General features: G+C 43.4%; 1 protein-coding gene across 6 annotated transcripts in view; it reads right to left on the reverse strand.

The window, feature by feature from the left end:
• The window catches only part of NFIX (nuclear factor I X), a 149,084-nt gene that overhangs the window by 112,458 nt on the left and 23,304 nt on the right, over positions 1 to 13,322 (reverse strand). For 2 of the 6 annotated variants that reach the window (XM_037887725.2, XM_043533215.1), the window contains exon 2: positions 12,663 to 12,823. The exons of 2 other annotated variants lie outside the window; for them this stretch is intronic. In XM_037887725.2, the coding sequence (XP_037743653.1) occupies positions 12,663 to 12,689 (27 nt within the window). In that variant the 5' untranslated portion in view covers positions 12,690 to 12,823. Of the gene's footprint in view, positions 1 to 12,662; positions 12,824 to 12,950; positions 13,091 to 13,322 lie in introns of those variants that run through there. 2 more of the 6 variants (XM_037887723.2, XM_037887724.2) reach the window with 2 other exon arrangements.

The raw sequence follows: 13,322 nt of genomic DNA on the forward strand, positions 1-13,322 counted from the left end.
TCCTGGTATTCTAGTGGCAGCCCAGATGCCGCGGAGATGGGCAGCTTATGAATGCATGTAGTAATAAACAAACATAAAATAGCGCAATGTGCTTTAGAGACGGCAATGGCTGGAGTGTATTTAAGTCAACAGAGTTACAGGAGGTAAAACAAATTAACGGAGTTCAGGCTAAGGGGTGGCAGGACATTCTAGCTATAGAAATCAGACAATTACATGCACCCTCTGACAGAGATACAGTGATTGTAACGTGGCAGCCCGGCCTAGGTGGTAGAGCACTGGACTCAAGACCTTGGGTTCTGTTCCAGCTCCTCTACTGGCCTGCTGGGTGAACGCCTGCTACTCACGTCTCTCTGTGCCTCGGTTTCCCCAGCTATAAAACGGGGATGATGATACTGACCCCCGGTGTAAAGCAGTTTGAGATCTACGGATGGAACGTGCTAGTTAAGATTTTTTCGAGAGAGTCTCCTGTATATAATATACTTAGACAGAAGAATATATTATATACACTCACCCAGAGAGAATTCAGACTGCAGAATATTTGCACTACAGACGTTTATATACCCACTCTTACATAAACAGACTGTATGTATATATTCCCTCGTCCAGCCAGTTACAGAGTCTATACATTACATTCGCAGGCACCTGGAATTCAGACAATGACCACTGGATATTTATCTACAGAGAGAAGGCAGACACACAGACTCATGCTCCGGTAGAGATGGCCATCTATACTGCACAGTATATTCACACTCAGGGTTCCAAAACATTTCCAATGCCCCCTCCCCTCACACACACACACACACACACAAAGGGGGCTTGATCCATAACCCACTAGTATTCTGTTCCATCTAGATCCTTAGCCTATACCCCTCACCACCATCTCTGACTCTCATTCACTCCCCCATGCACCCGGCACAATGACAAGCACTCGCCGTAAATTAATTGCCTATTTCCGGATTTAAAAACAAATCAGCGCAAAGGGACAGGAATCGTTTCCAAGGGCGGGGCAGCCGGCCTCGTTTTTGCCACTTTTGTGCTCAAGCTCATTCGACTCTGTTTGGATTCTGAGCCGCGGGCACTCCTACAATGCATGGAATCAGAGTTTAAGGGCAGATCCTCCAGGCTGACCTCCGGCACAGGCCACAGACCCCACCCAGCACCCGCACACTAAGCCCAACAACAGATCCTAGAGCAGACCAAGGTAGTAACAACCCTCAGGAATCTAAACTACCATGTGCCGCAGGCGGGGGCAGAGATGCACCACACTGAGCCTCTGCGGCCAACCTGCTTACGGAGGACGCTGGCACCGTCACACACACACGTGCGAGACCCAAAAGCCGCAATCTGCCTTCGGGGCAGCGGAAACAAAGTCGCTCTGTGGCACCGACTAACTTCACGCCAGCGGCCGCCGCACGGCTGCAGATTATAAATTTAGATTCATTTGCCGCTTCCCACTGGCAGCATTTCTTCCGTGTCATGCACCGTGCAGGGAAACCATCCGCAAAACTGGGGGGGGGGCGTGGGGGGGGAGGCTCTGTTAAAAGCCAGACAAAATCTCCCCCCTTTTCCAGAAGGGATTGAGTTGGCATCCAGCTTTTTTCAAGAAAGCTTTTTGCTTTCCATCAATTATTCAGATTCCCATTCCCCCCACCGCACCTCCCCCCAATTCTCTATCCCCTTTACAATTCCAGGCCTTTTCAATAATTTAATTTGCTTTAAAAACTGAACAAAACAAAAGCATGCCAAGTAAAAAGAATCAAAATATATCCGTGATATTTAAACCAAAAAAGCTTCTGATCCCAGACAGATGCACAAACAGGCCCCAAAATCATTTTTCTTTTGCACCTTCCCTTATTTGGACGGACTCTCTCAGTTTCGCAATGAATGCCCCACTTCCATTTAACTGAGGCTGGTGAAGAACCAAAGAGAGCGGCTGATATTTTGGTGGGGCCATGGGACCGGAGGCCTGGGAGGGAGCGGGGGAATGCTATTCCCAGCTCTTTCTCTGTCGAAGGCAGCAAGGAAAGTTTGAGAGTTTGTTATAGAAATCAAGTCCAAGTGAGATCACTAGTGGAGGAGGAAAGGAGAGGGGCAGATGGAAAAAAGGTCAGTTTCAGGAAAGGAGTTAATAATGGACAACAATAAAAGCAACCTAACAAGTAATTAAGGACTTCCAGCCCATTTTGCTAATCCAGTGGGGGGGGGGAATCTTACAAGGGCTGTTTTACACCTTTACACCGTGTTTATAGACTCATCCTAAATGCGTACTAATGAAAGCAACAGAGTAAACAGCAACTACCCTCCTCCCCATATTGGGAATGTTTTCACTTGGCAAATGCCTCTCTCAAAGGAGAAGGAAGAGAGTAAAGACAGAGACATGTTGGATCTGGGGCTGGATCCTCAGCTGGGGTCAATCAGCCTAGCTCTACCGACTTTGGTGGAACTAGGACGACAGCCACCAGCTGAGGCGTCAGCCCCAGGCTCCGCTCTGAGATTTGGAAACACGGTTTGGGGAGGAAAAGGCCAGCGGAGCAGCCTGAAATCCAGAAATCCTAAATGAAGACAAGCCAACCGAGCGATCAGCCTATGGACACACATCATGCCACGGAAAGACCTTCGTTCCCCAAACCACACAAGGGGCCGGGAATTTAATATGGATAAGCAGAGGCTTGGATAAGCTGGGGACTTTCTGACGTTGTTAGCATACACGGGGGAACATGACCTCATTCTGGATAAAGGAGTTATTTGGAGAATCAAAGCTCAAATAAACAAGGTTTCAGTGTATAGATTACACACAGACGCACAAACACACACATGCACAAACACACACGTTCTCTATACAGATTAATACCCAAAGAGTGGAACACCAAACAGTCATCACACTTTGTTTGTAAATCTATATCTGAGCACACCCAGTACACTGCAGCATCTGTGGAAGGGACAGCTATAGTGAAAGTTGAAAGCATTTCCCTGTAAATATGTATTTACACACTCATATGCCATACACACGTGTAAAGGGATGCATATTATGTACGTGTGTATAATTATATCTATAGCTACATATTATCTGTGTACTTTATATACAGCTACTACATACATGTATGTAAAAATACACACACAAACAGCAGCTAAAGATATTGTGCATTTTTATAGCAATAAAACACAGGAAAACACTTATTTGTATTGTTAAGTTTGTGCGTGTATTTACTGATCTCTTACTTTGTATTAAAGTGCTGCTGAGTGCGTGTGTTTGTGCACACACTCTATATGCTTATATAATCTAAAAATGACAATCAGAAATCCATGGTAAAATAAAATTTTTGTGCTTGTTGTGAACAGCCCCACCCCTCAACATACTATAAATATCTGGGCTTAATTCTGATCCAGCAAACTCTCCTTGAGTTCAGTAAGTGATGTTCCTAAGTAAAGGCCGCAAAATTTGGCCAGCAGCCGTGTTTAAAATCCTCATCCTTAATGCTGCGATAAAGCCGTCCTTATTCCACAAAAGTTCCTGGACTCGGCAGTCGGACAAGACTCATGTGAGTCATTGATCCATGCGTACCCACCATCCTAAGACCTCTACTTTCACCACAGATTCCTCTTTGGCATTTTTAGATCGTATAAACTTACAGGGTCGATCCTCAGCTCTACTGACAGTTATGGATCTACAGTATATAGAGATCATATATAAATATATATTGTATTGTTGGGTGTGAGTGTGTGTTTGCATTGCAGATATTCATGCCTTGCCGTTTTGTCTATGAAATATGCACAGAGAGTAGTAATAATACACAGATATGTAGACATCTGTAGTTTATAGAGGAACCTAAAAAATTACATCTGCACTGGCTGGCTAACTTCTCATTGTATAGACCCTTACTCCTTAAAAAACAAAATGTGGAGTGTATTTGCCTCCAAAATTAAAAAACTATATCCCAGTTCCCAGAGCACATTAAAATATAAAAATTAACAAACAAACAAAAAAAGACTTTCAGAGGAAAGTTTCCACTTTAAAAAATCAGCAAAAGAAAAGGAAAAAACAGTCAAACTGAACTTTCATTTTTCCATTTTCTACTGTAAAAAATTTTTTTTTGCTCCGTAAGAAAATCGAGAAACTGCCCATTTCGGAAGCCAGGGACTGGCATTCCAATGAGAATGGAAAGTTGTTTACAGTTTGTAATTAAGTTTCTATTGATAGCCCCAAACTGTGAAAGTTTATAAATATCTTAATGAATTGTTTGTAAACTCACCTGAATACTGTCTCAACACTGCATAAATGTTTATTTATAGGCTTCGCTAATTTCACTCTCCCTGTTCAGCTCATTGTTTCATTCTTTGTGTGTGTGTGTGTAATATTTTTATGCTTTCATTTCCCTTGCAAGTACCTTAACTCCTTCAACAGTCAGACTCTTTTCCCACCTCCTTCCCCAAAGTCTGAAAAACCCGCTCTTTGCTCCAATCTTTCCAATGCCTTTTTTTAGAAAAGACCACTGGCAAAACTCCCATGGACTTCGGCTAGAGCCCGAACTGACTGAAATAAGTTATCGTCCTGAATTCTTTTTTCCCCCCAGAAGCTCCTCGTGTAACAAATTCTGCTGTGAAGATCAGGAGGGAAGAGTCAAAGCCGTGGGGCAAAATGTCTCACAATAGCGTTTTGGATGGGGCTGCTTTCAAACGACTGTAGGGTTTTTGTTAGTCGGTTTGTTTGGTTGGTTGGGCTACCCAAAGCAGACCACATCTTTCTATGATTTTCTAAATAAATAAGGTCCAAAGCTGCCAGTGCTTGCTAGCAGGCACAGCGGTAACACCAGTCAGGTCAACAAATGACTGCATCCAATAGTGAGGATTTACAGAATCAACCTGAGGAACAAGTCAAGGAAAACTGAGCAAGGAAAAGGTGAGCAAGGATTTGCTATATAAAACCCATTCGTGTTCGGGAGGCTCCTCCAAAACAGGCCAAGATAAGGAGTGAGCGAGCTGGATTTTCCATCTGCACAGCTACATGTGTGTGCAAGCAAATATCTTTCAAAATACAACCAGATGGAGGAATAGGGACTGATGGCCCAGCTAACCACACCGATTGTCCAACTCTCTGGCCAGTGAAAATGCACTTCCCCAAAGATTTGCCTGCCAATTTTAGGTGGGTAAGAAAGGCCCAAACTCTGTCCCCTTTATTAGAAGGCCGCCAAGTCATGCAAGCAGAAAAATCCCCCCTTAATTCCCAACGTTAGAAAACAGAGGGTTCAAAATGCATTTGAAAGGGGGGTGAAAAGAATGCCAACTTATTAAGGAAATTGGATTTGGAATGTGTAACGAATTATTGCTTTAATGGCTGACATGTATAGCTAGGCTAGATTACACATGCACACATATTAGACACTGACCCAGATACTAGATTCGTTTTATACAGTAGGTTGTTTGTGTGTGTGATTGGATATATTCGAATGCTAGAATCACATATAACATGATAGCTACACGCTATAGAGAACATAGAGAATATCTGGAGGCACAGCAACAGGGGAGCAGGACTGCACATCGCAGGCCTAAATTGGAGTGATTTCAGTGCGCAACACAAGGCTCCGCACAGAGCCTGATTTGAAAGTGTGAAATGCCTCAGATCACCGGTCACTTTTACAAACATCGGCTGATGTTTTTATGTGTGATGTATACATATGTACACACATTATGAGGTATGTGTAATTTGTGTGTGTGTTATACATAATGGGTATAGTGTGTATATTCAACATTTACATATATACACGCACACACACGCACACCGTACATACGACATACAAACCTATATTATACATACATGAATAGTGGGTCTATATATAATACACACATGATATATAAACAGACCCATCTAGTATTATGTGTGTGTATGGCATGTATATATTTGCGATATACATACACAATATATATATATAAGTGTAGACTGTGTACATGTGATATTATATATATCATATAAAATCTGTATACTGCATATGCATTATTATACGCAAATCCATATTATACAGTAGAACCTCAGAATTACGAACACCTTGGGAATGGAGGGCATTTGTAACTCGGAAATGTTTGTATCTCTGAACAAAACGTTAGGGTCGTTCTTTCAAAACTTTACAACTGAACGTTGACTTAATACAGCTTTAAACTTTATTATGCAGAAGGAAAATGCTGCTTTTAACCATCTGAATTTAAATGAAACAAACACAGAAACAGTGTCCTCACCTTGTCAAATCTTTTTTATTTAAACTGTCCCCCCTTTTTTTTTAAAGTAGTTTACATTTAACACACCATATGTACTGTATTTGCTTTTTTTTTTTTTGTCTCCAAATGAGGTGTGTGGTTGACTGGTCAGTTCATAACTTTGGTGTTCATAATTCTGAGGTTCTACTGTATACGTGGTTAGGATGTATATGTGATTATACTATATAAACGCACCATACGTACTACATACAGGGCCACATATTATCTACAATGTGTACAGTGTACACACAAATATTTAATATATGATTCTATATAATATATATGTTTGCATGGATGTATACTGTATATACTTGTATATTACAGACACCTCATATAACATATACACACACTAATCACATACAAAAACAATATTGATTACACATTCCAAATCAAATTTAAGAAGTCTGTGTATATATGTAATATATATACACACGTACGTACGTGTGATATAGATATATAAAAAGTGGATCTATAATACACGTGTGTGTGTGTGTTTGTCTATATAAAGTGCTTTGAGACCTACTGATGACAAGCCCTACATAAGAGTTAAATATTATTAATTATTATTATTATATAAAAACATGCATACCCACTTATACACACATACATTATATCAAACACACACAAGATTGCATATCAGCACATAAAGGCCAAAATGAAATACAAATAACCTGCCTGATTTAAGTCAGTTATCAGAATTGCAAATAGTAAAAAAAAAAAATAATTTTTGCAATGACTCGAAAGTCCCCACCAAAATAGCGTTGGCTTAAAAAACCAAAAACTCAAAGCCTTGGCTCTCTTTCTCGGTCTTCTCTCTATGTATTTCAAACATGCTCCTCCAACTCCTCCTAGCTAGCAGATGTGTATTTTATTTTATATTTGCAACGTCACGGGGATCGGGGGGGAAAAATCTTTGAAAAAAATAAAACCCAGAGCTGATTGTTAGCAAAAAAAAGAAGAAGAAGAAGAATACGAAGAATACAAACACTTAGGAGTGATGGAATTGGGCCAGGTGAACTGCAGAACTGTTAGTAAGCAGACGAGAGTTCTCCTTCATCCAACAATAAAATAAACACTTACAGAGCAGATGCCACTTAAAAAGCAAGTGGCACCAAAGACATGCGACATGGAAGGTAGTTTGATAATTTTTTCGCCTCCATCATGACAACCCTGCACCCCTCCTGAAAAGCTCTTCTGTGGATTCTGCCCCTCTTAAGTCTCTCCCACCAACTTCAGCCAGGCCAGAACTTCCCCACTTCTAGCACATTATTTCAAACTCGGGGTCCCAGACTGCTTCCATCGCAGGCAGAGGGAGGCCAAGCTTTTGGGGCCAGATTCACCAATAGCGTACGCTATTATCATGCAACAATTTACACCAACAGAGGATCAGGCCCTCTGTTGATCGGGACAGCAGGATCAGGCTTGCCAAGTGCTCAGATCGAGAAATCCAGTTCCAGGGGCCGATATGGGAGTGCCCAGGATCGGGCCCTACAACAATAACCTCGTTCAGAACTTCTCTTCAGCAAGGCCGCAGGTCCAGTCTTTGGGACTCTCTCCTAGGGAAGGGAGCGGGAGAGACCGCACTGGTTGAACTGGGACAGGGGGTGATTTTAGATCGCAAATAACAGGAAAGGGGGGAGGGGAAAAAAACCACTCTCCTCCAGGAACTGAAACCAGGGAAATCAGTTCAGAAGTGAGCCAGGCAGGGGCAGAAGGGCAATGGGGAATCTGCCAGGCTGGATTTAATTCACTGGGCACAAACAAGGGGTGACTCCGAAAAAGAAAGCTGGGTTTTCCCTCCCTGAGACAGAAACGAAACTGGTCGCTCCAGGCTGGCAGGGTCCCAAGGACGGGACGAACACAGAGGAACTAAAGAACAAACAGATGCAAGAAAATAACCCTCCAAAAATATTCCAAAACTTATCCCAGAAATGGCAGGCCTTGCTAGAAAAGTTTGTGAAAAATACAGACAGACCGACAGATAGTGTGGAGGGGATAGAGAGAGACAGAGATTCTCATGCTGTTTCTCTAGTTATTCAGATACTAGCCAAGTTTGTAATGCTACCTATGTAGAAAGACAGGACCTAATGGGAGGTAGATATATAGCCATTAAAAATGTAGGCTCGAATGCTAGATAATTATACAGAAATCTGGGCACATACACACGCACATATATGTAAATAAAATACAATACCTAATGCTAAAAATATTATTTCCAAGCCTGTGACATTACAGAAAACGCAGGTTTTGGCCTGGCGGAGGGGGGGAGGAATGATGACGCAACATTACAGCCTAACGCTCCCACCCTTCCCCAAAAAATGGATTCCTGCCCAACTAACGAAACATCGTGAAATTATAACGAAGTTGACTCTTGTCTCTTCACTTTTTCTTTTTTTTTTTAATTAAGTGACCCCACTTAGTTTGGCTTTGGTTTTTTAAAGCCTCCTTGGTTTGATCTTTTTTTTTTTTAGGGTTTTTTTTTTAGGTTTGAATCCCTGGAATGATGTTGTAATTATTGTTTTATTGGTAACAACTGTCTTTTAATTGTTCACATAGCACCCCAGAGCATCGTGGGGAGTGGTGGAGTGACAAGAGAGATGCCTTGATAAACAAAATCATCACGACCAACAACGCTGCTTGTGCAAAATACATTTCTCTGGACACATACGAGTACTATAAGCTATCCGCTGTTAGTTACAGTGGGCAACGCAATATATCATTACGTTGCAAAAATATGCAGGCCTCCAACAGACATGTATGATATTTTATATATTGCATGTGTTATACACAGAGGTGCATGATTCACCTACACACCAATTCATACGTATCACCTATATATGACATGCACATACATTGGCTGGTATCACATAAAGGACTGAGCATGTGTATACAATATACACACACACACACGTTTCTTAGGTGTGGTAGTTATATTTTATAGAAATTAAATACGAGGTATTTTAGGTATAGGGTGTGTGTATCTACAATTGATATCATACTATATAAGCTCTTAAATATAAGTTATCTTGAGTACAGTATGTGTGTGTTCACACACATGGTATATTATATCATATAAATGTTAGATTCAGTGTCTGTGTACGTATTGGTATTACACACACACACACACACACACATTATACCTAAGAAAAATATATTTATAGCTATATCACACACTCGTAGGTACACGCTGACGTACATATGTGTTTATATATAATTATAGAGGTGTACATACTATGCCAGATACCTTATATTTATAGAGACGTTTTCATCCATAAACATTAGGCGCTAGTTGCTTATTTCCATACCTAAAACTGCCAGTCATTTGTTAGGTATTGATAGTAATTGCTACTGAAGTGTAAAGGACCTAATAGAGCCCATCAAGGGCCATCATCACCCCTTTTTACCAAAACAAAACAAAGATACTGGGACCACATTGTTCCGCCGGTAACTCTCCAGAGTAACTTGCACAAGTTAAAAAACACCCCCCAGAAAGGTTTTGCCCCTCTTTCAGAGTCAAATGCTCTTTCAGAATCAAATGCTCATTGTCATTGTAATAATTCTCCTGATCTCATGTCAAATCCAAAATTAAAGAAGGCAAAACTAAAGTGAATTCACGATATTCTTCCATAACCAATAATAATAATAGTCTGCTCCATTTATTACTTACTGTTGATTAAGGAAAGGAACACTTTCCCAGCCACTGAAAAAACTTGTATCCCCCCCCCAAACCATTGTTCCCACCAAATGAGCAAACAGATATGCAAAGTTTCTTCACTGTGCTCTCCAAAAGTGCCCCAAACCACAGAAATTACAGCCAATTAGAAAGATCTATCCATGGCAAACCTCAAAAATGTGATTCACATTATTTGCAGCCAGCATGGCAAAAAGGAAAGGAAGAAAATAGAACAGAAAACAATGCCTTGCTAAGAAGCGACTCCCATTTCTGTGTATCCATGCTGCTCACAAGCCCATCTATTTCCTTGGCTTGCTGCTTAAGCAAAAGTCATTTAAAACAATAAAAGTGCAATGTCATTTTAGGGTTATTATTTAAAAAAAAAATAAAGCCCTGGTTTTCCTTACAGCTGAGTTGCTTTATGTAAAAAATAAAAATAAAAAATGCCAATGTGTAACTGACAAGGACTTTAAAATATTTAAGGGCACTGAACTACACAAAAGGTCTTTAAAAAAAATAATCAGATCTTGGAAAGGACATAAATTATACCCTTCTTACCAAAAAAAATGAAAAATATTTCAACATAAGAGGATTTGTTAAAAAGCATCAAATAATGACGAAATATTCCTCCGAAGGAGGCATGAAGTTAGGGCCAGTTAGTGCAGAGTTTAAGGGGAGCTCGGCTTGCCTGTCCCACCCTTAAAAGCAGACCTGCGAAAGGTCTGCCCAGGAGTCCCCCGCCGTGCCTAGGGATACCGGCCTCGGAGGGCTGTAGATTAGCTGGGGGGCACCGTTCCCTTTCAGAAGATGAGCTGGGAGATGGGATTGGAGCCGTTACTTTCCCCCACCTGAGTCGGACCTAGAGTCCCTGGTAAAACGCTTCACAGCTATGGGACAGGTTGGGGGAACTGCAAAGTTGAACAGACAAAAGCCAAAGTGTGTTCGCTTCACGAAACTTCCTTCCGGGGGCATTAAAAAACATACCGATGTCCAGCTTTCCCCCTCCGTGGGTCCGAACCCCCCTCCAAAGAAGTTACATGATCGGCTCCAAAGACCTGTTTTAAGCCGGGTTCACCCCCTTTCCCAGCAGCCGCTGGATTTGTCCCTCACTCAATTGCAAAGTGTTGGTTGGTTTGTTTGTTCTTAATTATTTGAGTGGAAAAATAAAAAAGCTTTTGGGTGGTTACAAAATAATTTCTTAGCTGCATTTCAAGACAGTGTCCCGTCCAGTCCCGTCCCGTCCCCGTCCCCCCCGAATCAGAAATGTCACCATATTAAATTTGACAACTTCAGTTCATCCAGCAAAGCTAATTATACGAAATGCCTTTTCAGGGAACTCTGAGCTGAAGAGTTAAGATAATTCCCACCCCCGCGCCAAAAAAATCCACCGTTTTAATTAACAGCAAAATCCAACATTTCCTTGCTCCACAGATTCTATACCGGGGGGGGGATCAAATCTATCACCAGAAGACCATCAATTCCACACCTCCAAACCAGACAGCGATCTAATGCAAACTGTGCCGTCCTTTTCCTTTTCTGTTTTTGCACGGTTAGAAATATTGCATTGATTAACCCCCCGCCCGCCCCCCCAGGCTTGCAACTTGTAAATTTCAACGCCTTTCCCCCGCTCAGCTCCAACAGCGCAGCGACCGTGTAAACAGCTCCCAACTCTCCGCTTTCTGCAAACTTCCTCTGCTCCAAACGCCCCCCTTCCCCGCCGCCCCGTTTTGCACCGTCCACAGGCTCGCTTCCCTTCTCCCTCGAGAAACTGCAGCCCCCCCCCCAGCCCCCCGAGAAATAAAGCACCGGTGGAAGGAAAGTGCGGAACTTTCCCACCCGAGAGAGAGAGAGAAACCCCCCCCCCCCCCCCCCGAGCCGAGCGGGGCAAACGCAACAGGCGAGGGAACCAGGCAGCCACCGGGAACCAGCCAGGGCCGATGCTTCCCCCGGCATTTCGGAGCTGCCTGGATTTAGCTCCCGCTCGGAATGGGGGGGGGGGGTAATTTACTTCAAAACAAAAAGACAAGTTGGGCTGGGGGGGTTGCTTTGAGGGGTGTTGTTTTTTTTTTAAACAAACGAAGATCTCCGCTCCCAGCAGCCGCAAACCCAGACTGGCAAAATCCCCTGCAAGTGCGAGCAACTCCTCGCATTAGCGACCGGCCTCCGCAGTGAACCCCGCGGCCCAGGTCATAACAGTGCAGATCCACATTAAAATCACTTCGACACGGGTACACTTCCCTCCCCACGTCCCCCCCGCAAAAAAACAACCCAACAACCCAGCAGAGCGGCATGCATTAATCCGGCAACCCCCGCTGCCCTTCTCCCCCTCCTCCCTCCCTCCCTTTCTCCCTCTCTCTCTCTCTGGTTTTTAATTCTTGAAATAAATTTGGGAGAAGCGCCATTTTCTGAGCTAAACCCATGTGCAGTGAATCTAACAAAGAGCTTGGAAACATGCCATCAAACCCTCTTTCTCTGCAGAAAGAGAGAGAGAGAGAGAGACAGGGGAAGAATTTTTGTTTCAAACAAAAACCCAGCACAGACAGACAGCAATAATCCTCCCCCCGGCGACCCCGCCGCCGCCCGGTGCCTGGCCCACACCGACATTAAACCAGGAGCAAACCCGACAGGAAACTTTCACACACACAAAATGCAATGAAAGAAACAAACAGAACTTGCTTTTCTCTCTCTCTCTCTCTCTCTTTGTTGTTGTTTTTTTTTGTTTGTCTGTTTGCTTGTTTGTTACCTGGGTCAGGCAGTATGGGGAATACATGGTTATTTTTGGAAAACAACTGTTGCAGAATTTTGTTTCATATGGAGAACAGCTGGCTAGCTGGCGGCATGTCTAAAGCGGCGGTAGCTCCCTCTCTAGTCCATGCTGCCGAGCGGTAACCCCGCCTTGGAGCTCTGAAAGTGAAAGTTTAGACACAGTTTGGAACCGAGAACACTTTTGCCTTGAGAAAGCTTTTAGCTCCCTCCCACTCTCCCCTCCCCTCCCTCTCTCCTTCCCCCCCCCCCCTGCCCCAGCACATACACACTTTGTATTCGGAGCTCTTCCCTCCCCTTCGCACCGGAGCCCGTCGGGGGGAGCGAGTGACTCCCTCCGATTCGGTTCTGCGGGGTGTGTGCACGGCGTGGGCTGGGAGCTGCCTCGCAAGGGAGCTGGGGCATTGCAACAAGAATCAACTTTTGCAACCTTCTAAGGGTCTAGCCGCCCCCCCCCCCCGGGAGTTTGAGACCTGCTTTCACTGCAAACCCGCTGCTCTCGAGCCGAGCCCGGGCACTGGAAGGAAGCAAATCCGAACTGCTGGGCAACTCGCTTCATTTGCGACCCGTGAGACCCAGCCTTTGATTTGGAGCCGGAGAGGAGCTAAAATCACTGGCCTGGCCTGCTCTGCCATCCTCT

The sequence above is a fragment of the Chelonia mydas genome, chromosome 20 (assembly GCF_015237465.2).
Source record: "Chelonia mydas isolate rCheMyd1 chromosome 20, rCheMyd1.pri.v2, whole genome shotgun sequence".
NCBI lineage: Eukaryota > Metazoa > Chordata > Testudines > Cheloniidae > Chelonia > Chelonia mydas.